The 26201-nt window shown below is 44.8% G+C and overlaps 1 protein-coding gene across 2 annotated transcripts in view; it reads right to left on the bottom strand.

The window, feature by feature from the left end:
- Positions 1-237: 237 nt before the first annotated feature.
- The window catches only part of PCSK7 (proprotein convertase subtilisin/kexin type 7), a 29862-nt gene continuing 3898 nt past the window's right edge, over positions 238-26201 (bottom strand). Inside the window, exons 3-17 of one of the 2 annotated variants that reach the window (XM_036744540.1) lie at positions 25666-26163; positions 24511-24645; positions 23504-23669; positions 21944-22034; positions 20612-20666; positions 20082-20220; positions 19204-19304; positions 15037-15204; positions 14278-14385; positions 13470-13572; positions 3704-3860; positions 3177-3271; positions 2563-2656; positions 2170-2287; positions 238-1917 (exon numbers count right to left, since the gene is read on the bottom strand). In XM_036744540.1, coding sequence (XP_036600435.1) covers positions 1546-1917; positions 2170-2287; positions 2563-2656; positions 3177-3271; positions 3704-3860; positions 13470-13572; positions 14278-14385; positions 15037-15204; positions 19204-19304; positions 20082-20220; positions 20612-20666; positions 21944-22034; positions 23504-23669; positions 24511-24645; positions 25666-26151 — 2388 coding nt within the window. In that variant the 5' untranslated portion in view covers positions 26152-26163 and the 3' untranslated portion in view covers positions 238-1545. The remainder of the gene's footprint in view (positions 1918-2169; positions 2288-2562; positions 2657-3176; positions 3272-3703; positions 3861-13469; positions 13573-14277; positions 14386-15036; positions 15205-19203; positions 19305-20081; positions 20221-20611; positions 20667-21943; positions 22035-23503; positions 23670-24510; positions 24646-25665; positions 26164-26201) is intronic. The other variant, XM_036744541.1, reaches the window with a different exon arrangement.

Genomic DNA, 26201 nt, shown 5'->3' with positions numbered 1-26201 from the left:
GTGTTACTCCTGATGGGCAGACATGCTAAGACCCCAACCTGTCAGCTCTAGGGTGACTTAGACACAAGGTCCTGTTGGAAGGGCTGGACAGGGTAGAGGATGAGGTGGCGCTGTGAGCTTGCTTTTGGTTGAAGGATGGAAGAAGAGGAGAATCAAGGCACAGACACCAGGTCTGCAATTTAACTAAGGAAATGAGGGGATGGGGAGGAGCTGGGGAGTAAATTAACTCAGAGTCTAAGGTTGGCTAGGTAGGTTTTTATTTTGGAAAAGCTGTGCAGAAAAAAAAAAAACCCAACAAAATGTTGCTGTGAGAAGAGAAAAATAAATTTAAACCCTTAAAAAAAATACTTCAAACCAACAAACCAGCTCTGAATGGGGAGGCAGCCAAGGCTGGGGAGGGACAGAAAACCTGAGAGGTATACCATTATCCCCTAGGTACCCAGCCCCTGCTTCCCCGGGCACTTCACAGAGGACTACAGTGGACTGCAGGGCTGGAGAGAAACACCCTCTATTCACACCCTCAGCTGTTCTCCCACAACACACACTCCACTAATGCCTACTTGTCTCCCTTACCCACTGCTTCCCTGGCTCATCCCCATCTCTGCCTAGAGCTCAGTACTATTTCTCTGGGAGGGTTGGGTAGACCAAGTGGCAAGTGGCTTCTCTTTGGGATCCTAGGGGAGGGTAATGAAGGCAACTTACTCAAGGTAGAAGCTAGTTCCCTAGGTTCCAATGACCTGGGTCCAGGTTAAGCCACCCCTGTTGATGCCTTAAAGTACAAATTTCAAGAAGAAAGAGGGAGGAGTGGCAGTTTGAATAGCAATTTCAGGGTATGAGTCTTCCCCTGCTTCTGGCTCTTTTTTTAAAAAAATGTGTACGGGAGGGACATCACCTAAGGGAAGGGCCTAGCCATTCCCAGCATGCATTTCTGCACCTTCTCCACCCCCCTCCCCCCATCTCCCCCAAAACAGTTTCTCAGGTGCCCTTGTTTCTTTTGAAATTCTCCTTTGGTGGTGGCAGGTACCTTTTGTACCCACCTAGGCACAGTAAGGACTCTCACTTTCCATATCCCTAGCCTATTTAAAAGACAAAGGCAGAGGGCCTGTCTGGCCTGTGGCCACTCCCCCGTATTTTTTGGCCACAAACTGATCTTCCAAAGACTTCATTCTGCCAAGACGGAGATTCCAAGGTGGGAGTGGTGCTTTGGGTGTCCTGTGTCCTGTATTCCCACCTGGGCTTGTGGCACGACTCTTCTGGGTTATGTACCTTGGAGGGGCTCTGCTGCTTATGGAGGAGAGGCCCTCAGTCTCAAAGTACCTGAGCTGGGTGGAGTAGGGGAGGAGGACAGACAGCATCTCTTGGCTCACCCAGGACCCTAGAAGCAAAGAGTAGGTATGACTTGGCTCTAGGTCTCCTAGCTCAGCCTGGGAACCTCTAAAGAAGGTGAAGGTGGCTCCTCTGTGCTTCTCTTTCCCACCCCTCCTCAGCAGAAAATAGGGCTCTCGGACTGTGCAAATTCTGTCCTGAGTCTGCTGTGCCATCGGGTCAGCATGCCTGTTGTTCCTGCTCCCTCTGAAGCAGGTCAGGTTGGAGGTTCTGATGGGGGAATTCCGGGGGTCTCTCACTGTCCTGGGTCAGGCCCCAGTTGCTCTGATCCAACAGATCAGGAGCTTGGATGCCCGAAGTGGGAGGGTGATCCTCAGTCTCTGTATCGGCCTCGCCTGTGTCCTTGCTGTTGTACAGAGGCACTGATTCCAGTTCTGTCCCCTCCTCCATGGCCTTTCGGCTCCTTTGGAGCCACCAGCAGCGGCCTCTTCCACAGGCTAGGTCAAAGGTTACATCTCTCTGGCTCAAATACACTTCTAGCAGGTAGTAGATAGTCCAGAAGACAGCAAAGCAACCCAGCAGCATCAGAGTCTGGAAGATCCAAACACCACTGTTAGGGGATAATTCCCTAAGGCTTGAACCCTTCTCTACAAGAGAGAGGTGACTTCTGAACTCCAGGGCTGGAGGGGCTTGGTGGAATAGGGACTCTAACCAGAACTGCTTTTAGGACCCCAAAATCTCCAATTTCCCCATCCCCTAAACTACTTTGAATCTAACTAGGAACCAACCCACTTGAACCATTTCTGTTGATAACTGGAGATCTGGCTGAACAAAGGCTGGTACCTTCAGGGTGTTGGGAGTCATGGTATAGCCTTCTTCCTCAGGGATTTCTAGCCCAGGGGGGCAGGGCAGAGAGAAACCATCATGTAGATACTTCCCACTCATGGCATCCTCTAGTTGCCTATGGGGGGAGAGAAGATAAGAAAGTTCAGTTGAAAATGATTCCCTGAGACCTCTCAACCCCAACCATTCCACTTGTCTTATGGCTGAGGAGAATGTTGGTCTACAGCAAGTGAGAAAAGGAACAAGCCTCAAGTTTGACAGCTTCTCTAACCACTGGACCCTAAGTGTTTACCATGAGTCAGGCACTGTGCTAAGCGTAGGGGATACAAAGAAAGGCGATGTTCAGTGGTTTCTCCCTTTTTAGCAACCTCTTCCCTGCTCCCAAAGTCCTACCTTTGCCTCTCTCTGATGTCAGCCAGACTCCACACGGAGCCGTACAGTGTCAGCTGCCACTGCTGAAGGACCCCAGCCTGGAGTAGCTCATCTCCTAGGGAAGGAAAAGCGGGGAGAGGAGCCCGTGAGTCATGACTGCTCTGTTGTCCATGCTAAAAGAAATGGACTCTGCCCTTTCAGACTTCTGGAGACAACAGTACAGTTCAGAAGCATCAGAAAACCTGAGTTCACTACGACTCACTAAATGACCTTGAGTTAGTTACTTCACAACTTTGAGACTTCATTTTCCAATAAAAATGGGAATGCCTGCTAGGGACAGTGTAAAGATGAATGAGTATGAAAATCCCTGAAAAATGCTCTCAGCAAGGAACAGATATATCATTAAGGGAAATGGCTCACTTCCTCCTCTGAGGCATGGGGAGGTGCAAAGTGGACCCAAGCTATGCCAGTCAATGGCCCTTGAATAAGTATCCCTCATGTCTTCTACCTCTGCTCCCTGGCAATTCTGTTTTCTCAAAGAGGAATGAGAAGTTCTTCAGGGAATTTAAGATACCAAGAGATTAGTTCTGTACAGTGCCAGGCATGGCTCCAGAAGAGGGGGAAAGGAAGCTTACCCACATCCCTGATGACAAGTTTATACGTGCCCTGAGCACGTTCTCCCCAGCACCGAACCGTAGAGAAGGTCCAATCGTTGAAGCCATTGGGGTCTCTGAAGAAAAACAGGAGGGAGAGCAGGGAGGGTAGGATACAGGGCACAGACTCTTCCACCCCAGAAGCTTTATGTTCCTATTGCATATGGCATGGAACATAACATTACTGGTTGCGGGAGAGGGCAATCTTGAGGGGGTCTAAGAGGGTGGCATAAAAGTATTCCCAAGTGTGGTATACTTAGGGCTAGCTTGGGCTTTCCTTCCCCTGTAAAAAGAGATTTATGAGCTGATAGTTTCCAGACAGCATGAGCCTGATGTTTCTGTCTCCTGAGGACATTGCCAAGTTCTCTAATGTCAAGCAGTACCCATAACCTCTTCTTGGAGGTTCCCTCCCACCAGAAACATCATTTCCTGTGCTGTAAAAAGAAAGCAGAGGGCAAAGGGGAGATGAGGAGGCAATAGGCCTGGGCTAGATCTGGGGATATACATACTTGTCCATGGTTCGCGGGGCACCGATGAGGGACATCATGCCACTGGGACAAAAGAGCTTCAGCTCTAAGCTGCCTCGACGGGGGTGGGTGATGGAGACAGTCACTGCCACATGCTCCAGGGTCATCAGTCCTGACATCTCCAGATCACTCTTGCTGACTGTGGGAAGCCAACCAATGAAATCTATAAACAAAATATATGATTCCCAACTTCCCTCCGATAAAATGCCCCAACACTCCCAAACTACTTCCCTTCTTAAAGTCACACAAATCCCAAATCTCACCCAACATTCACGCATCTGACACATATTTACTGAGCACCTACTGTGTACAGAATATTATACTAACAAATGGAAGAAACTAGTTATTACCCTACCATACTGGACAGTCTGGTTAAAAAACAACACACATGCTATAAATACTAAACTGAAGCAAAATGATATGTATAGAAAGTAATTAATGAGTGGGCAGAGAATACAAAAACCTCTCACATTTACAGTATTTTAAGGTTTAAAAAGAACTTCCAGAATAAGCACCCTGTGACGTAGGTACTGCAAGTATTACAGATGAAGAAACTAAAACTCAGAAAAGTAGCAAGAATGGGTTATCAATAGCTGTCAGAGCTGGGATTCAAACCCAGGTCTCTCAAATTAACCTCTGGTGTTTTTTTTCCACTACATTACATTGCCTCTCTACAAGAATAATAATTGTAGCCAGGTGAGATTAGGCTTACACTATTTATGTTTTGAATAAGGATTTGAAAGGGGGGAGGGGACATATGCTCAGGATTCTAAGCTAGATAGGACCATAGTTAGGGGTTCTTAACTTGAGGTCCACAAACCATCCAAAGGGTCCATGAACTTGGATGTGAAAAAATTAACATCTTTATTTCAATATAATTAGTTTCCTATGCGACCTTAAGTATTTTCTTTTATGCATTTAAAAACATTATTCTGAGGAGCTGGCCAGCTTCATTCACCAAGCCAACAAAAAAGGTTGAGAACCCCTGAACTAGTCCAACTCTATCAATTCTGCAGAAAAAACCAAAACCAAAAACCTGCCCAGGGAGGTAAAGCAACTTGCTTTAGGTCACCCGGGATATAAATAACACATTGAAAATTTATTTTCTTTCCTTTTAAAAAAATTGATTTAGAGGGGCAGCTAGATGGTACAGTGAGTAGAGCACCGGCCCTGGAATCGGGAGGACCTGAGTTCAAATCCAGTCTCAGACACTTGACATTACTAGCTGTGTGACCTTGGGCAAGTCACTTAACCCCAAGTGCCCTGCCTCGCCCCCCCCTAAAAAAAAGAATATCGGAGAAAAAAATTGATTTACTATTTTATTTTTCTCCAGTTACATGTAAAAACAATTTTTAACATTCATTTTAAAAACTGTGAGTACCCAATTCTCTCCCCTCCTCACTGAGAAGGCAAGCAATCTGATATAGGCTATACATGTATGGTCATGCAAAACACTTCCATACCAGCCATGTGGTAAAAGAAAACACAGGCCAAAAACAAAAACAACAAAAAAAAAAACCCCAAACCCTCAAGAAAAATAAAGTAAAAAAAAACCATGCCTCAGTCTGCATCTGGACATCACTAGTTCTCTCCCTGGATGGACAGCACTTGCCATGATAAGTCCTTCAGAGTTGTCCTGGACCACTGCACTGCTGAGAACAGCCAAGCCACTCTAAGCCAGTCATCTTACAACACTGCTGTTACTTTGTACACTTTGCATCAGCTCATAGAAGTCCCTCCAGGTCTTTCTGAGAGCATCCTGCTCATCATTTCTTATACCACAATAGTATTCCATCATAATCACACACCACAAATTTGTTCAGCCATTCCCCAATTAATGGGCAGCCCCTCAGTTTCCAATTCTTCACCACCAGAAAAAAGCTGCTATAAATATTTTCGTATATACAAGTCTTTTTCCCTTTTGTTTTTATCTCTTTGGGGATATAGACCTAGTAGTGGTATTGCTAGGTCAAAGGGTATGCACGGTTTTATAGCTCTTTGGGCATAGTTACAAATTGCTTTACAGAATAGCTGAATCAGTTCACAACTCCATCAACAATGCATTAAAGTTTCGTTTTTCCCACATCCCCTCCAACATTTGTCATTTTCCTTTTCTCTCCTATTAGCCAATCTAATAGGTATGAGGTAGTACCTCAGAACCCTTCCTTTAAAAAAAATTTTTTTTGGAGGGGGGAAGGCAGGGCAATTGGGGTCACGTTACTTGCCCAAGGTCACACAACTAGTAAGTATGTCAAGTGTCTGAGGCTGGATTTGAACTCAGGTCCTCCTGACTCCAGGGCCAGTGTTCTACTCATTGCGCCACCTAGCTGCCCAGAACCCTTCTAATCTGCATTTCTCCAATCAACTGTGAGTCACAGCATTCTTTTATATGGTTGTAGATAGCTTTGATCACTTCATCTGAAAAATGTTCATACCTTTTGATCATCCACCAATTGGAGAATGGCTCTTACTTTTATAAATCTGACTCAGTTCTTTATACTCTTGAGAAATTAGGCCTTTATCAAGAGAAACTTGCTTCAAATTTTTTTTCCACAGTTCCTATTGCTAACAGTATTTCCCTCCACCCTATTTCCCTGATTATTCTATTCTCTCTCTCCTTTCACCCTGTCCCTCCTCAAAAGTGTTTTGCTTCTAATTACCCCCTCCCCCAATCTGCCCTCCCTTCTATCACTACCATCCCCTCCTCATCCCTTTTCTCTTCTACTTTCCTGTAAGGTAAGATAGATTTCTATACCTATTTGAGTGTGTATGTTATTCCCTCTTTGAGCAAATTCTGATGATAACAAGGTTCATTCTCTCCCCCTCTCCTCCTCCACTGTAAAAGCTTTTTCTTGCCTCTTTTCTGTCAGATAATTTACCCCATTCTTCCTCTGCTTTTCCCTTTCTTCCAGTACATTCCTCTCTCACCCCTTAATTTCTTTAGCTATCATCCCTTCATGTGACTTACACCTGTGCCCACTGTCTAAATATATTTCTTCTAACTGCCCTAATAATGAGAAAGGTATTATGAGTTACAAGTATCATCTTCTCATGCAGGAATGCAAACAGTTTAACCTTATTAATTTCTCTCTTTCTTGTTTACCTTTTAATGCTTCTCTTGAGTCTTATATTTGAAAGTCAAATTTTCTATTCAGCTTTGGTCTTTTCATCAAGAATTCTTGAGAGCCTTGTATTTCATTGAATGTCCATTTTTTCCCCCGATTATACTCAGTATTGCTGGGTAGCTGATTCTTTGTTGTAATCCTAGCTCCTTTGCCCTCCGGAATATCATATTCCAAGCTCTCTGATCATTTAATGTAGAAGCTGCTAAATCTTGTTATCCTGACTGTGGCTCCATATTTGAATTGTTTCTTTCTGGATGCTTGCAATATTTTCTCCTTGACCTGGGAGCTCTGGAATTTGACTATAATATTCCTGGGAGTTTTCATTTTAGGATCTCTTTCAGGAGGCATAGGTAGATTCTTTCAATTTCTATTTTATCTTTTGGTTCTAGAATATTGGGGCAGTTTTCCTTGATAATTTCTTGAAAGATGATGTTTAGGCTCTTTTTTTGATCATGGCTTTCAGGTAGTCTAATGAACTCCTGAATTCTCTCTCCTGGTCCTATTTTCCATGTTAGTTATTTTTCTAATGAGATATTTCACAATGTCGTCTATTTTTTCATTCTTTTGGTTTTGTTTTATTGTTTTTTGATTTCTCATAACGTCATTAGCTTCCATTTGCTCAATTCTAATTTTTAATGAATTATTTTATTCAGTGAACTTTTATACCTCCTTTTCCATTCAGTCAATTCTACTTTTTAAGGAGGTTTTTTTCTTAGGGAATTTTTGCACCTCCTTTTCCATTTGGCCAATTCTGCTTTTTGAGGCATTCTTCTCCTCTTTGGCTTTTTGTACCCCCTTTTACCATTTGTCCTGGTTTGTTTTTTTTTAAGGTATTATTTTCTTCAGTATTTTTTTTTTGGTCTCCTTTACTAAGCTATTGACTCATTTTTCATGATTTTCCTGCATTTCCCTAATTTCTCTTCCCAATTTTTCCTCTACCTCTCTTACTTGATTTTCAAAATCCTTTTTGACTTCCATGGCCTGAGACCAATTCACATTTTTCTTGGAGGCTTTGGATGTAGGAGCTTTGACTTTATCTTCTTCTGAGTATATGTTTTGATCTTGTCACCATAGTAACTTCCTATAGTCAGAGTTTTTTCTGTTTTTTGCTCATTTTCCCAGTCTATTTCTTGGCTTTTAACCCTTAGTTAAAGTAGGGCTCTGCTTTCTGGGTGGAGGGCAAACTGTCCCAAGCTTCGGGGGTTTTGTGCAGCTCTTTTCAGAGATACTTCTAGAGATCTCTAAGTTTTCAGTTTTTCCAAGGTGATATGATCTAAGGAGATGAGTTTACTACTCTCCTGGACTGTGCTCTGGTCTGCAAGTGACCACAAGCACTCTTTTCTGCCCTGGAACTGTGATGAGGATCCCTGCTCCACTGCAGCTTCAAGCTCTGGTGTGCTAGTGCTCCTCACCCTGGGACTGCCACCTAGATTCGAGAATAGGCAAAGCAAAAGAGTCCTGCCCTAGTACTAGTAAAGAGATTCCTGTCATCTTCTGACTAATTGTTGTTTGACCCTCTTACTATAAGTGGGCTGAGAGTTCAGGAAGCAGCTGTTGCTGCTGCTGATTCAGTGGCTCCCAAGGCTTGCTCCTGATTTGCTGGGGCAGGGTCTGTGCTGGTGCAGTCTGTGCTGAACTGTGCTCCATTCTCACCCAGGTCCGACAGACCTCTCCTGCTGACTTTCTAAGTTGTCTTTGGCTAGCAAATTTTTTCACCCTGTCCTTTTGTGGATTCTGCTGCTTTAGGAATTGTTTATTTAATTTAAACAATATTGTTTATTTATTGCATTATTTAAAAGTGTTCAGATGGGTTTTGGGGAGAGCTCAGGTGAGTTGCTGCCTTTTCTCTGCCATGTTGCCTCCACCCCCCACACACTGAAAATCTGAACCTGAGTCACAGAATCTGAGAGTTGGAAGGGACCTCAGGCACTATCCAGGTTAAAAATGAACTAAACCCTCTTTAAAACACCCCCAACAAGTGGTCATCTAGCCTTTCTATGAAGACCTCTAGTAGGGGGGCTCCCACAGACTCCCAAGGTAGTTTATTCCACTTATGGATAACTGCAATTAGTACGAAGGTTTTCTTCTCATCAAGTCTAAGTCTAATATTCTGCAACTTTCTTCCTCTGTCCTAGTTCTACCCTCTGAGACCAAGCAGAAGTTGTCCAATTCCTCTTTCAAATGGCAGTTCTTTTGGGACTTAAAAACTGCTATCACTTCTCTTTTAGGCTAAATATTTCCAGATCTTTGAGCTGATCCTTTTTTGAGGGATCTTAAAGTTATTTCCTGTTCTGGCCATCCTCCTCTGAAATCTCTTCAGCTCATCAATGTCTACCCTACAACGTGGTACTCATAACTGAACACAAATATTCTAGATACAGAATGGGATTTGGAGACAGGTTGGCAGAAGGTATTCAAGGGGAGGAAAATGAAATTCGAGTTGACAAACAAGTTCTGTGGGGTAGGCTATAATAGATTAACTATGCTAAAGCTATTAGAACAGAGGGGCTGCAGTGGGGAGTATGAAGAGGGTATATGAGTGTGAGACACAAAGAACAGTTACTAGAAGATCTTGTATATGAATATCTATCCAACGTGGATTTGTGTACAGTGACTCAGAGTGACACTGTATATATGTACATTGGACTTCAGTCTGTGGGATCTGCTGCGAGATGTCCTCCTCAAGTTCCATATCCACTCCCCTGAACTAGGAAGGAAGACTGAACTGTGAAGGATCTGAAAATTGTGGCTATTCCACTAGTAAGAGTGATCATGGGCCAATTGAGGGAGTTGAAGCCATAAATATGGGTGAACTCTATAAAGGAAGAAGCACAGTGGAGAAGGGCAAATGGCTGAAGACCTTGGAAGACATCCAGAGTTGGGGAGTAGGAAGAGAAGCAAGCAGAGGAGACAAAGAAACCTGTTAGAGAAGTAGCTCCCTGCAGAGCCAGGTGTCACAGGAGCCAAAGGAAAAGAGAGGTTTCAAAGAAGGCTGGTAAAGAGTTTCTTAACCTTCCCTCTGTCTCAGAATCACAGATCTTAGTGATGGAGTCCAACTTCCTTATTTTAGAGCGTAAACCCCCTGAGGGCAAAGGCCTTCACTTTTTTTCCACGCTATCTCTGGCACTTAGCACAATACCTGGCAAAGTTAAGAAAGATGAATGTCTTCATATTCCCTAAGGCCAAAAACAAGTGGCTGCCTAGATCTACAATGATCTGGACAAACTTGTTGGATGACATGGGGGAAGATTTCTTGTTCTGTTCTTGTTCCTGAGAACTGGGAAGGATGTCATCCTCCCTCATCAGATGAGGACTTGGGATATTTTGCTCCCTTTGGCTCCACAAAAATTGGGATAGTCAGAAAGGGTTAAAAGATACCCCAGCTTAAAGACACTTGAGCTCAAAGCCAAGGGGCTCCAATTGGCCAAATTCCCAGATGCACCTCTACGAATAAATGGGGAATGGCCCATTCTTACTTCTCAGTTCATTTCTGCTTTCCCCAAGTCATTACTCTGAGCTTATCTTTGAGCCTTCTCTTTTCTTATAAACTCTGGCTGAGTTCTAAATTTTTTTGGCCTAGACTTGATTTCATCTTCTTAGGGAACCCATAATGCAGAAATTCCCTTCAATGATGCCCATCTGTAACTTACTGTTTTAGAGAGGGTACTGGAGAAGGTACTAAGGTACTGAGAAGCCTTACTAGTAATACGTGTTATAGGATGTAGTACTTAAATCTAGATCTACCTGACTTCAAAAAACAATTCACTTGATTTAGTCATTAGACGGACTCTAATGAACTTGGAGCAATTCAAGGAAGTGGTAATGACTAAAGACAGATTGTAGGGGTATCAGGAGCAGGTAGTAAAGAGGTGAAGCAGATGTGGAGAACTCTCCCTCCTCATTCCCTCCCACCCTCCACTTAGCAGAGGCTAGCTGCAAGGTCTGGTCTGATTTCACTCTTCCCTTTTCTCTCAAGAGTGTTCAATTCCCTCTCTACTCCCATTCACAGGACTAAATATGGCCTCTGCCCCCAGACAGTGAGTCATGTAGGCTCAGGGGAAAAGTGGATTGGCTCCTGAGGTTCCCTGAGGGAGACAGAAGCTTTGTGAGAGGCTGGGAGCCAACAGAGTCACAAAGATCCTAAGGAGCTCCTGGTCAGGGTGACAAAGAATAAGATGAGACTCTCCTACCTCCCTTCTAGCTCTAGACAGGATCACAACAATGCCAGGTCTTATTCTTCCTTCTAGGGGTTTGCAACTTGCTGGCTGGCTGGGTTCCTATTTGGAAGGAACTCTAGGTAATATCCTAGGGAAAGCATTCATTCAGCAGGGAAGGGAGCCCAGGGTCTATAGACTCTTTGTTCTCCAAAGAATACTCTATGAATCCTGCCCCCCTTTCATTTTTTTTTCTGCTCTAGATATGATATTCCTTAATGACAAAAACAAGGAGCTGCCTAGACTTAGAAGGATCTGGATAAATTTGTTGGATGCATCGAGGAAGAGCTCTTGTTCACTGGGGATCATAAAACCCGAGAACTGGAAGGGATGTTAAGGCTCATCTATTTATTGTAGCCCTATCATATTACAGATGAGGGGACTTGAAATATTTTGCTCCCTTTAGCTCCACAAAGGTTGAGAATAGTCCTGGAGAGTAGGAAAGGGTTAAAAGATACCCCAGCTTAAAGATGCCTGAGCCCAAAGCCAAGGGGCTCCAACTGGCCAGATTCCCAGGAACATTCACTTCTCTGCCCTAGGCAATTGCTTTCTAACTATTCCAAGGCAGGATTCCTTTTATGAGAAATGAAGTGAATCGCACCCTTACTTTTTCTTCCATGTAGTGGAAAACTAAGAATATGCAGATATAGTTGAGGGAGACAGAGAGGCCCAGTTGCCTCCACAAATAGCTTCTAAAATGGGGAATGGCCCATTTTCACTTCTTAGTTCATTTCTGTTTCTCCCAAGTCATTCCTACTCCGAGCATATCTTTGATCCTTCTCCTTTCTTATAAATTCTGGCTGAGTTCTAATTTTTTTTGGACTCAGACTTGATTTCTTCCTCTTAGGAAACTCCTAATGCAAATTTCCTTCAGTGATGCACATTTGCTATAGAGAGTTTCCTAGGGTACTGAGAAGCCAAGTGACTTATCCACAGTCCTATTAACAGTGTCATAGGACATAGTACTTAAACCTTGATCTACCAGACTTCAAAACTGGCTTTCTATCCACTCTGTCATGCTGTCTCTGTTGAGACATGTTAACAATTCTATAATGCTTTAATGTTTTCAAAAGCATTTTTCTCACAACCCTCAAGGTAAGGTAAATATTATTTCCTTTTTACCATTGAGGAAACTGATGACCAATGGTGATACAAACAGCAGTGTGTAGCAGTTAGTACTGGAACTAAGATCTCTAAGAATAATGATTCCAAGTCCACTATCCTGTAAACTCCAGCAATTCTTTCCCATAAGGGGAGGAAGAGGACAAATTAGGACAGTACATAGATGGCACTGCCAGGCCAGGGATTCCCAACCTATTCCAAGGTCCTCATTCTCTAGGAATCAGTGACAGCTTTATCACTGTGGAAGGGTTATATTTTTCTAGTCTCATTTCAGGCAGATAGATGGCACAGTGGGTAGTGTGCTGGGCTTTGGACACCTGCTAATTGTATCACCCTGAACAAGTCACTTACCAACTGTCTGCCAGAGTTCCCTCAACTATAAAATGGAGATAAAAACGGCCCCTATATCACAGAGTTGTTTTGAGGATCATGTGAAATAATCCTTGTAAAGAACTTCCCATAGTGCCTGGCACATAACAGGCAGCTTAATAAATGTGTACCCCTTTTCTTCTTTCCCTTCCTTTTCTCCTGTTTGGAAAATGCTCTAAGTTCTTATCTTGGGTACTTTTTATGCCTTAAGTTCAAATACTGGCTCTGCCATTTACTACCTATATGACCTTGGGTAAGTCATTTAACCTCTGTATACCTTAGTTTTCTCATCTGTAAAATGAATAGGGTTGGACTACATGCTACTAAGGTCGCTTACAGTTCCAGATCTATGATATGATCCTCTGAAGCCAGGGAGAGACAGATTGGAGGCCCAGAGAGACCTTGCTAGCTTTCTCTATACCATTTCCCAACAAAACAGAACTCAGCGGTCTTCCTAAGCCAAAGGTAAAAGCCTTGGTGGTAGGGATAATACCAAACGGAAAGCCTTTTCATTAACCTAACCTAAAGCATAGACCATAAACTAAGGAGAGGGGACAAACAACTCCTGGCCTGGAAAGCCAAGGCAAGGACCTTTGGGATTTCAAGGGAACCATCCCTAAGCTCTGTCTAGTCTCTTTCTGCCCTAATCCCACCCCTCCTACCCAGCCTCTCCAATGGTCTGTTTAGCTACTCCCTTCCCACTAGTAGCAGCTAAAGAGAAAGGTCTTGTTTAAGCAGCAAAGGGCCAGCCAACTCAGAAGCAGCAACATGTCCTAAAATGGTCAAAGAAAACTGCACAGGTTTGGCTGGATCTCAGCCCTCCCAACGGGGGAGGGGAAACTGGCTTAACTTCTACACCACCCACCCCAAACTTCAAGACCAAGATTAACATTAACCCTTTCTCTGCTGGCTACTTACCATTCCACAGGACTTCCAGGGAGTGGGGGGACAATGGGATTCTCTTGTTCTCTTTTAACATGGGACTTATGTATGAAGCTAAGTAAGGGACAGATGTCCAGATCTTTTAAAGGAAAGCAGAAAGTAAGCAGAGAATAAACACAGGTTAACAAACACACTATTTGACATTATGTAGATTGCCCTATAGAATATAGCTTTCAACTGCCTGAATCCAGTCTTTAAAGGGGATCTCTACTTTTTTCCTTTTCCTAACACTCCCTCCCTACACCCTTCACAAATTGCTAGGGGGGGTCTTCTAATACTCCCTATGACTCCAGGTTAATGAACAAGAAGTAGAAGTTAGGCCTTGAAACAAAGATGAGAAATAGTACACTCTGAGAGTGAGGAGGCTTTTGATAAGAGTCCTGCTACTGATAGCTTAGGAGATCCAGATTCAGCCTTGGGACTTAGTTTTTCTTTCTGTAAAATGGACAATTGGGTTGAGTGTTTGAGTCTTAATATGAATTTAAATTCATATTAAGGACCAATAACTGTCACAGAGTGACATCAAGAACACCCTTGGAAGCATTTCACTTTTTATTACCCTAACAATTCTCTTTTTTTTTTTTTTCAACATGATAGAGCACTTAGGGTATGTTCCTCTAGGTATGTTCCTAGAGCTTTTCTTATGGTATATACCTCTGGGCATATACAAAGGGTTTCTGTAGGTCTACTCTGTCTTCCTATTTTTGGCTTCTCTGGACTTAGGAGATTCTCTTAACTCTTTTATTTCCCCACTCAGGTAGGTAATGAAAGGCTCATTGCTCACCTTGGCAGCATTGACAAGCCTCCAAGCATTGAGCAAACCGAAGCCATGCTGGTGACTGTGGCTGAAGCCGGCCTCATTGGTGTCCCAGTCTGCACGGCGATCTTCATACTGAAAAGGATCCAGACCTAGTGAGAACCTTAACCTTTGGATGGAAGCTGAAGAGTTTAACTCTCTCTGTAACAGAGCCATCACCATCCAGCTCTCCCATAAGGTCATAAGGATGGATGTCCTAGAATAAGTCTCATGATGTTTAGGACAAGTTTTTTTTGGAGCAAGAATATACAGGTACCATAGTCAAGGAACCTAGCCAAAGCCCTACTTCTCAGGTCAATCAGGGGCAGACGTATGAATTTTGACTTAGAGAGAAGACTAGGTTTCTCATACCTACTCCAGGTTCAGAACACAGCATTCTAACTTATCTTATCTACATGCAACTAAGAAATAAGCATTGAAGACCAATCCCTTCATTTAGATATGAGGAACCTGAAGTCAAGGAAGCAGCCCTAACTTGTGCTAAGTCACACAGCTAGTAAATGGCAGAGCCAGAATTTGGATCCAGATCTTCTGACTCCCAATTTGGTATTTCTTCCTTTCTATTATGCTGTATAACATAGGCACTAAAGCCTAGACACAGCTTGGAATGTGTGGCTACCTGGCAACCATGGGCCCCTGGGAACAAAAGGACACCAGAAACCCAGTCTCCACAGCTATTCAGCTCTGAGTTGGGTTGGCTTCCTTGCCTACCCATCAGTCCCTTACCTGGGTAGCTGTGAAGACAATGATGTGCTGGACATCACGCCAAGTGAGGCATGGCCTCACCTGCAGCATCAAGGCTATCATACCGGCTGCCAGGGGGGCTGCTGCTGAGGTCCCTGTGTGACCCTCAGTGCAGCCTGTGCCCTTTTGCAGGTCCCAGTCAGTGGTCACCTAGGAAACAGTCAAGGGAAGAAAAGGGGGCAAGAAATGGAGTTAACCTCAAGCATCAGCTGGGAAGAAGTAATAGGCATATGACTAGATCTTCAGGGCCCAGCTTTTCCCTAATCAGAGGAGTTTCTCAGCTAGAACATTTAGATTTCTCTAGCAACTCAGTAAAAGCAGAGGTCTTTTAACCCCAAATGAGATAATATTTGCAAAAAGCACTTAGCACAATGCTTGGCACACAGTAGGTGCTGCATGAATGTTTATTCTCCTCCCCTTCCCCTTGGAAGCACAAGTACAGGAGAACCATGGGAAAAGGAACATGACAAATATAAGTAGGTGTGTGTGTGCATGTGTGATACGAATGCAGCCTGAAACACAAGACAACATTTTCCTGATCCTTGCTCTTAAACCACCTCAGGCTTTAACTACCCCAATCCCCCAACAAGCAAAATAGAGGAAATGTCTGGGAAAGCTCCTGGGCCTTAGCTGGAGTGAGGACGACAAAAGAAACCATCTTGGCAGCCCAGTTGTGGGGACCAGTGCGACATCAGTGGAAACAAAGAGAGTTTGTTCTGGGGGAGACAGAGCTGCTTCCTCCCTGGCTAGCTCAGCCTGAGGCCAGGGTCCTGCCATCTATTCTTGGCTTCTACCGTGGCCTTATTGAAGTCATCAGGATAAGATGCTTAAGGGCCTTGATGATTCTCTTATCCAAAGGATATCTTTGACATCCCTTCTCCCTGACTCATCTTTTCTCTACCTGAGGCTGGGAAAGTGGTAGCAAGAAAAGGATTTGGAGTTGGGAGAAATATTTTAAGTCATCTGTCCTGGCATCAAACCTATGCTATTTCTTCCGACTCTGAAGAACCTATGTTCTTAGGCCTGGTGGGATCCTACTTCAGTTTCCTGAGCTACATGGTTGGGTTATGGGGGTGGACTCTCAGATTTTGAGGTGCTTGTGCCAGGATCTTTCCCTCTCTCAGGTTTCCCTTTGGGTCAGATACTATAATGCTGGCCTCTGCCAAGAACTACCCTCTCTCCATTTTACTTGCTGCCTCTCTTCCAGCTGTCACAGCAGCTGCCAACAGCTGTGAATTGCACTAAAAAACAGCACTCCCAGAAGAGAAGGAAAAACTCTCCAAGTCACAGCCCCGACAAGAGTGGGAAGCCCCATCTATGCCAGGAAGGAGATTAATTTCTTCCTCTTATGGAAACAGTCTTCCAGTGACAGTCTGGATCCCTGAACTGTGAAGTCCATGAACTTTCCTGTGGCTGCTCCAGCAACTAAACGGCTCCTGAAGGCAATGTAGATAGAAGAGGGAAAGTTCAAATGGGCAGCTAAGAATCAGAAAGTATGTGTACCTCTCTACACAGGCTGACAGCTCTACCTTGATGCCTTGTGTCACTAGATGGACACCAGTGATGAATGCAAACTGATGAGGTTCCCAGGGTAAGAAACATTCCCAAGATGGAAGCTCTCAATGAAATGAACCTTCTTGTCATTTCTGGACAAATTAGGCAAAGAGGATTTAAAGTCAGAAGACAGAGTTTAAATCCCCATATTGCCACTTGTTACCTGGCCTTGGAAAAGTCATTTAACATCTTTGGATTTCCATGTATAAAACGAGGGGTGCTGGATGAGAAGATCTTTAAGGGCCATTCTTGTTTGAAATGCTCTGTCTTGAAGGTAGACCTATGGGGGATGGGATGCTGTGTTCTGGGGGAAGTCACAGCGAGGTCTGTGGAAGGTGGGTACCGTACTCAGAATGGGAGTAACAGGAAGCAAAAACGCCTTAAATAATGGGATGGCGTCGTGCTTATCTCTTTATCCTAGGGGGAAAGAATATAGTTGAGTTTGGGTGGAAAGAATGCTCTTGATATTGCTAATTTAGTCTGCCTTTGGTAGGAAGGTTGCCCTTCTATTCTATCCACAGAGTCTGGCCTGTTCAACAGAATCCTTCTTGGTGGCCTTATTCCATTTAATTCCCCTCCCTCCCTGGGGAGGTTGCCTGGCATGAAACCCAGGAACATTGTGTTGATCAGAAGTAATTTTTTGGCATAAAAAAAATCAAGTTTTGGAAAATGAATCTGATAATGGAGACAAAATGGTCCAGACCCTATAGGCCTCAAGGACCACTGAGACAAGAACCACTGGAGCAACTGGACACTGCTTGGCTCAAGCCCAGCCCTGGATGGAGACCCTTGGACCTAAGCCTCCTTTTGTCTTTATAATAGGCAAAAAGAAGCAGACAGGAAGCCCTAAAATTGTGTCCTTAGTCCCAACTTGGGCTTGTTAGGGCTGAACTAGAGCTCAACATGTTGCAGAGAATTAGACTTGGAGCCCTTTGAAAGATCCTGCGGGGCTCGGACCCGATAGATCAGGCAGGCTGTGCTCTTTTTCCTTTGATCCCTCATGTGCTATGGCTCCATCTGGAGGAGTGCATTGAAGTCTTCCTTAAAAACATTTTGATAACTATTTCAATTTAATTGACTTTCTTTGTATTCATATAGTTTATCTATTTAAAAACATTATTCTGAGGGTTCCAGAGGATTCCAAATGGGGTCTATGACTCCAAAAAGGTTAAGAACTCTTGTTATAAATGAGGGAAGATTCATTCAGTCATCGCTCTCACCTCAGGAAGCACTCTGCCTAGGGAACTAGTTTACATCTATCACTAGACCCAAAGAATCACAGATCTATGACACCCGGAAGGAGGTATGTCTATGGTGGGGTGCCACAGGGACCTGTCAAAACAGCCTTATGTTAGCCAACTTTTTTTTTAAATCAGTGACTTAGATGAGGATAGACATAGCATATTAAATCTTCAGACGACATAAAACTGGGAAGGATAGCTAACACAGAAAGTAAGCAATACTGTTTATTATTAGACAAACTCGGGATACAAAAATATTACAATAGGCTAGAATAATAGGCCAAATCCTTAATAACATGAATTTTTTTTTGGACCAGACCTGCGATTTTATTGGTTTAGGGGACTCCTGATACAGAAACTCCCTCAACAAGATCAGAGAGGCATGTGCTCTGTGAGCTACAGTCTTAGAGAGTTGCCTAGGAAATGACAGGTAAAATGACTTGCCCAAGGTCACAGAGCCAGTGCGTGTGCCATAAGTAAGACTTGAACTCAGGTCTTCCTGACTCTGAGGCTGGCTTTTGAACCACTATAACACTGCCTCGCAGGATGACATTTAATAGGGATAAATGTAAAATGCTATACTTGGTTAAAAACAAAACAAAACCCCAAAACAATGGCACAAGTAAAGGCCAGGGGAAGAATGGCTAGATAACCGTTCAAATGAAAAAGACGGGGTTTTAGTGAACTAAATAGCATTCCTTACAAGTTAGCAGGGTGACACAGCAACCATCCACATATGGATTATTGTTTTCAGTTCTGGGCTCCCAATTTCAGGAGGGTATTGAAAGACTGAATCATGTCTAAGAGGATGACTGAGATAGTATGAGAACTGGAAACCATAATGTTATAATATTGTTCAAAGCAACTGGGGATGTTTAGCTTGGAGAAAGGACTTAAGGAAAGATATGACAGCAATCTTCAAGTATTTGAAGAATTGTCATATAGATGAGAAATCACACTTATTTTGTTTGATCTCAGGAGGAAGAACTAGGAACAACAGGTGGAAGTGACAAAGGTATAAGCTCAAGATGCATTCCCCTGTAAGAGTGAATATTGTAGTGGGGTTCCTATTCAGGTACAAATTGGGCTATGTGACCTCTGAGGGCCTTTCCAACCCTAAGGTTCTGTGAGTCACTTGAAGTCTCCATCATCAGTCATGTACCAAGATGGAAACATCAAAGAATTCCCAGACTTGGTTTTCCAAGCAAAACTGGAGCCCAGGAGTACTTATCTATTAGGAATGAGACAGTTGAAGGTTGGAACTGAGAAGGGGAGAAGACAGAGATATAAAAGCAGCTAGCTTGAGGCTGAAGTAGAGGCAAGGCAGAGTGAAGATAGAAAGCTATCTACTCACAATACTTCGCAGCAACTTGTCCCCACCACTGAAGGTGACAGCCAGCATGGAGGCACATTCCTCTGCATAGAATGGCATACGTCCCTCCTCATCTACAGCACCTGGGCGAAGGACAGAAAAACGGGAAACTAAGATCAAAGGTTAACTCTGTGCCTGGCCTCCTTCTAGGCTACAAATGTATCGTATCCACTGTGCTGCAGAGTATTACCTGGGATGCCTGAACTAAGCCAAGAGCAGCTAGATAGCCCCATCCCATGGGCACTTGAGTGTCAAAGAACCTCACTTAAAATGGCAATCTCAGACATCCAAGAGTATGCCATTCCTGAAACCACGTCTTGATAACTCAAGGGAGTTGGTATTACAGCACACTACGGCCTCTGAGTAAAAAAAGTAGGTCAGTCATATACCAGCCATTCTCATGACAGAGGGCCTACGGAAAGGTATGCCGAAATACAGATTTAGTCAATGAGGCACTTGAGATAATGGCTAAAAGAATTTTCTGATCACTAAGACTTCTACAGAGGTCCTGAAACCTTACGGGGAGAGGTCTATTCAAGGGACCTTAGCGGTCATCTAGTCCAATGCCTTCGTTTTACAAATGAGGCCCAAAGAAGCTCTGTTATTTGGTCAATGTCATATAGGTAGTAAGTAGAAAAGTGAGGACTTGAACCAAGGCCCTCTGATTCCAAGTCCTGTGTTCACGTCACTACATTGCAATGCCACTCCTTGCAAAGGTTGGGACACACAAAGACATACTCTAAGGCACTGAAATGCGTGTGTCCCACCCTGCCCCGCCCCACCCCGATTCAATAACATACATGGAGAGTGAAACACAGAAAACTGCCTAGATACACAGACATGGAATATTGGTGTGCTACCTATGGTGACTGTGTAGATGGAGTTGGCATATCCATCATAGTTGCAGTTGTCATTGTGTTGTCCCCCATTGCCACTGGCCACCACGAAGATACTCCCAAATCCTCGGCGACCAGCAATCACTCCATGTTGTAAGGCAGCCTGAGAAGCAGAAATTTTGGGGCTTCAGCATGAGAGGCCCTAAATGCTTGACCTGAAAGACTCCTACATAAGATCCACTCTTCCTCAGTCAAAATTCAAGGAGGGCCTGGCAAGCAGCGTGGCTAAAGAAAGTTACGACCAAGAAAAAGAGTTCTGTGGGTGCTCTTTGCTTATTTGCTACTTTGGGTGGGAAAAGCAATTAAGATTAGAATCCTCAAAGCATTTCCCACTCCCCTTGCTCTAGGCCCATTTCTCCTTATTTCCCTTCCATGAAAGGAAGTGCCAGAGCTGGAAGGTAAAGTCTGGCATTGATGCTTGGTAGTAATCTCACTAGAGCAGTGACAGTGGGAATGTTATGTTTCCAAGGGTTTGGACTTTAGCTCCTTGTTACCTGTCCAAGTTGATGGGGTCCGTCTACTGTCTTCCCGTCATCATCTGGTCCCCAGCTGTTGAGAGACAGCAGTGAAAATTCTACCTAGAGCTAGCCCTCAGACCTCCTACACTTACCAGACCATCTATTCCTTCTGCATTTTTTGTCCCTCCAGGGAGTCTAGAACATTTGCACTGTCTGAAAGGACAGGGATATTGGAACAAACCCAGGCTTTTCCCTGCTTATCAAGATCAATGCCTTCTACTTTAAAGATGGGAAAATAATGGTATAGAAATGGTTGATATGATCTAAAGTCCTTCCTCCTCAGAGTGAAACCCTCCAAATTTGGGACAGCTTTAACTGTCCCTTAAATTGAATGATTTTCTTAGGCCTAGTGTACTGAGAAGCAAATCTAGTCAGGTCCTGACAGAGACAGAGAATAATGAAGGTAGGGAAAGGGAGAACATTGTTCCTCATCTTGCTTGGGTAATCTTAGCCGTCGTCCAGAAGGAAGAATCTCTAGCTAGGGTGTGTTGTATAAGAAGTCCTGAGTGTTGAGCAGGGGAGCTCTCTGCTCTTTCTTTGAAAGGAAACATATACCCTTGTTGATATTGTCCTAGCTCTATCTGGGTGACAAGTTCCACTGATCCTATAGGAAAAGTCCAACTCTAGCACTCCTCTGACAACCCCTGCTATGGTCTAAAGGAGGGAGAGAGGGAGGGAAGGGGGGAGGGAGGGAGGGGGAGAGAGGTGGGGGGGAGGGTGAAGGAGGGAGAGAAAGCGAGTGTATGTGTGTGTAAAAGGCAAGGATGTGATGCTAAGATTTCTTTTGTCCTGTGGTTGGAGGGGAAAATGCTCTCTTCTCTTGGAGCTTAGATGGAATAGTGCAGCACAGGGGTAGCACTCTGGAGAAGGTCTGAGAATTCCTTAGACTAGGGATTGGTTTATCAGGGTAGCCCATGGACCTAAGGACTGGGCTTGGATGGGGAACCATGTAGCTATGAGTCGTGGACAATAGGAAAATGAAGCAGTATGTTGTGGTGAGAACAACTAGATGTAAAATATGAGGACCTGGGTTCAAGTTCCAGTTCTGCTACTTGCTAGCTGCAGTTTTGGGTAAATCGCTTGATCAGATGAATTTGAGTCCCTTCTGCCACTTAGTACTTGTGTGACCCTGGCTAAGTCCCTTGAGCCCTCTGGAACTCAGTCTTCTAAGGTCTCTTTCAGCTGTAAGGGTCTGAGTGTAGCGCATACCTGTGCCCAGAGTAGATGAATCACTTACTCACTGGGACTTGCCTAGCCTGGCCTTGGTGCCCAAGCCCCTGCTCCAGACTTTCAATTCTTCCCTCTTACCTGCAGCTGTAGATGTCATTGATCTGATAGTGCTTATTGAACGCCACAGCCTCCAGACTGTCGGTCAAGGGCCCATCCAGCACCCGGATACCTGGGCATTGGAAAAATAGGGCGGTGGGAGGAGAGAAGGTATCCAAAGTATCCCAATTCCATCTTAGTGCCAGTCTTTGAGACTGAAGTCTGTTGGGAGGAACTTTGGCTAGGAAATGAAGACCCATTTGTCTTCCTGGCTTTACTGGTCTACTGTACACCTCGGGCAGATGCTTAAATTTCCCCCTCTAAAACAGGAGAAACACAGTACTTCTTCTCTGAAGGAGTGAAGTTGTATGGACCTAGGGAAAAAAAATAGTTGGATCCCTTCCCTTCTGGCTTTAAAAGTTGCCTCATTTGCAGAAGGATACTGCCCTCTGCTGGGAAATAAGAGTACAATTAAAGTACTAAGCATTAACAAGTATTTATTACAATAAGGAGTCACTTTGGTTAGGTAGACAAGGATTGAGATGAAGGTGGTTTTCTTTGGGGGCTGTGGAATACCCTATGTGAAAGGCAGAACTGCTCAGCTTACCCTGGAAAAACAGGACATCGTGGTGTACTAGACAGAGCCTGATGTGGAGTCAGGAAGACTGGGGTTCAAATCCTGCCTCTGACACTTACTAGCTGTCTGACCATGAAAACAATCACTCAGTTTCCTCATCTGTAAAATCAGGATAATAATACCCATAGTACCTGCTTCACAGAATAGTTATGAGGCTTAACTGAGATTATATATATATATATATATATAGAGTACTTTGCAAACTTTTAAGCACTTCATAAATACCAGGTGTTATTATTTTTGTTATCCTATTACCACCAGAGCAGGAGCTAGGTAAGCTGGTACAAAAGGAGCCTCATCAGACCAGGGAGACAGAACACCTTGATCACCACTGGGGCTCTGCCTTACTCAGGGAATCATTAGGGGAAGAAAGACACCTCCTTGACCATTCACTCATTTGTTAACCAACCAAGAAATACTTCTGGAGTACTTTAAATACAGGCACAGCACAATTGCTCAGGTTTATTGCCTAGTGTGTGTTTGTTCCTGCTGTGTTAAATCCTGTCTTGGCTGCTCAGCCTGGTGCCTCCACTGCTTCTAGCTCTCCCTCCTCACTTCTCCTTGCCTAGGGTTATAACCCATCTACCACATTCAACTCCCACACAGTCCTAGGGCCAGCATGACCACAATTCCCATCTTTGGTTCCACTGTGTTCAGCCTCATGCCCATACTTCCCTCTTCCATTTCTAAGGCTACTCGAGCCACTCTGCCAGTCTCCACCCTCCTAACCCCCCACTGACCCCTGCAAACACATTTCCTATTTACAACTACTCTCCCTCCAACCCCTTCCAGTTGTGCCTAAAGTTATATTTGGTGGAACCAATGAATAGTATTAGCTGGGCTGTGATTGAATTTCTTTCAGTTGAGATCGTTCTAAGTGTTGCAGGGGGAATCAAAGTAGTGTAAGGTGAAACTCTAAAGGTATTCAGAGTGCTAGAGAGGAAAGAAAAGGAGACACAAGCTACCTGCGATCCTGCTCCCGTACGCTACCCCCACGGCACAGAAGCTGTTGTTGGGCACAGCGGCGATCTCACCGGCACAACGAGTGCCGTGATGATTTCCGTTCTCCACGTCTGGGTGTGGCATGGGGTCAGGGTCATTAGAATTGAGGTCATAGCTGCCTTCGGGGCTCTGAAACAGGATAGGGTGGGGAAGGAAAGGGCCTTAAGTTACTCACTAGCTGGTGGCAGAGGGAGGAAGAACAGATTACTTTAATGAACCAGTGGTTTCAGTCAGATGGGCAAAGAACACAGGATATACTGATCATTTCCACCCCACTAAAACTTTGTGGCAGGGCATAGTTCACTCAGCTCGGAGAGAAGGAAAAGATAGGCACTGTCTACTTTTGGGTTAACAAGCTCTGGAACCACGGACAAACTCACTCTGCACCTCTGGGTTTGTTTTCTCTACCATAATGCACAAAGTTTGGGATGGATGATCTTTCAGGTACTGCTACCTAGAGAGAGCTCTGAGGTAAGATTAGAGCATAGGAATAAGGGAGGCACAACTAAGTCTGGGCTCTTAAGTGGCATCCTATGCTCCTGTCTCTTCCAGATGACTGCCTATCTTCCTGACATATGGAGGAATGAAAAAGAATTTAAGCTTCCTTTGGCTAGTGGTGAGACTACCTAAAGGGCAGGTTTTGGTAGGATACTCTCCCTACTAAGCATGCACATTAAGCTCTAGGGAGAGGGAAATTGCCTGCAGTGACGTTTCCTACTTGCTGCAGCAGAAAGGGCCAGAAACCAGGGTGTGTTGAGTTGGCTTTCCCTTAATGATGGTTAGGAGCTACCCTTTAAGTTGGACCTATGCCAACTTAGAGCAACTTGGGGCAAGGGCAAGAAACAAAGAACAGTATTCCAGCTCCCAGGGGCCTTTAAGGAGCACAAGGCTGAGAGGATTCCTCTGGGAGAAATGAGGTAGAAGTGACGGAGCATGAAATGTGGTGACCATGAAACCCAAGAACACTCACATAGTTAGGTTCAATGTCCTGGATGGTGTGCTCCACCCCATCGTCCACCACCACCACAGTTACCCCTCGTCCTGTCACATTACGTTCCCAAACACCTGTCACATTGATGTCTCTGCCTCGGATTCGCCGGTTATTCTGTGGGAAGAGGCCAGTTCACAGGCTGTTTCCAAGGCAAAGGATTCAGCAACAATACAACAACGTTCGATAGCTCACTCTGGATGTGTAATGTGGAAAAGGGGTAGGGGGAGATGCTGCTCAGTCTGCCCCCCATACCAACTCAAAAGTCAGAAAGGGGAGGATGGACCAATAGCTTCCAGGAAGGTCTAAAAGAAGGTACTGCAAGGGTGGACTTTGCCAAAGAACAAGTTTCCTGAAAAGTTTAGTGTTATCCTATTGAGCTGGATTAAAGGCAGTGAGCAGAGGAAGGGGCAAGCCAGAGGGGTGTAGCTTTCTCTAACCCAGTAGAACAGCTCTGGCTCCAAACCACTGAAATACTCCCTCGAGCAAAACAGGCAACTGAGTATTGATAAGATTTCGGTCTTATTAACTACCCCAAAGGTGCAGCTTTATGTAAATTTGCATTATGCAAACTCTGAAAGAAATCCCCATTCCAAAAAAAAAAAATCAATGTTAACTTTACTGTACAATCCAACGCTCTCTCTTGCCCCTCAGCTCAGCACTCTGTGGCCTCTTACCAACCCACTCCCCAAAAAACCCCTCCAAGTGAAAGCAGAAGAATGCACAGGTGGAGATACCACCCTATCGGGGGCAGGGCTTGAGGCCCCTATACTGAGAGAGGAGACCTCACTGCAAGCTCCACCCACCCATCTGGCCCCTACAAGTCTCAGGTACCTCAGATCTGTCCCCTGCCCCAATATGTTGCCCATCATTGTCTGGCCCCCATATGTTTACCCCGCCATGTGGCTGGCTTTGGCCCTGTGTTCTTCTTCCTTTTCTCACTTCTCTGTCTCTAGCCCCCCACATCTTTGAACCATGCGCTGGCCCCTTCCCTCCATGGCTGCAGGCAAATTCATATTATGTAAAAGTTGCTTTACACATCGGTCTGTGGAACAGTCCACTTACAAAGCAAGAACTCTTGGTAAATACCTGGAGGGTACCTATCCAAAGTGGACAGCAGGAAAGGGCTAAACTCACCAGATGCCATTGCAGTGGATACTTGGGGTCATTGAAGAGCACGCTGCGTTTGGCACGCTTCAATAACCGCTGCTCTGAATGCCAACGCACAGCTTCATGCCCAGACAACACTGCCTCGGCCTGCTGTCGGGCAGCTTCCTCCTGCTGGACCCCAATGTGGCCAGGGGGCTGGATGAAGAGATAGTGCCCCTGAAGTTCCCCAATGCGTCCGGCATTCAGCAGCCCTGCAGCCTGGGCCAGGGCATTTGCCTGTTGCTCCTCACTCTCTTCCTTGCCCTCACCCTCCATCCTGTCCAGGAGTACAGCCCAGCTCAGCCCCCTAGGACCCTGGGCCTCAGGCCCAACTGTCTCTGTTAGTTCTAGGGCCATGACCAAGGGAACCAACAAGAAGAAGCCAGTTACTGCCAGCCAGAGGCAGGCAGGCAGGCTCAGGGAGGGCTCCAGGGCAGCACTCCATGGTTGCACTTTCTGCCTCCCCTTCGGCATCAGAGCGGCAGGCTGCAGACAGAACAAACGCATCAGAGAGAGGGGAGAGC

This window comes from Trichosurus vulpecula, chromosome 2 (genome assembly GCF_011100635.1).
Source record: "Trichosurus vulpecula isolate mTriVul1 chromosome 2, mTriVul1.pri, whole genome shotgun sequence".
In the NCBI taxonomy this organism is placed as follows: domain Eukaryota; kingdom Metazoa; phylum Chordata; class Mammalia; order Diprotodontia; family Phalangeridae; genus Trichosurus; species Trichosurus vulpecula.
The sequence above is the reverse complement of the archived record's forward strand: the minus strand, read 5'-3'. Positions and strand labels throughout refer to the sequence as shown.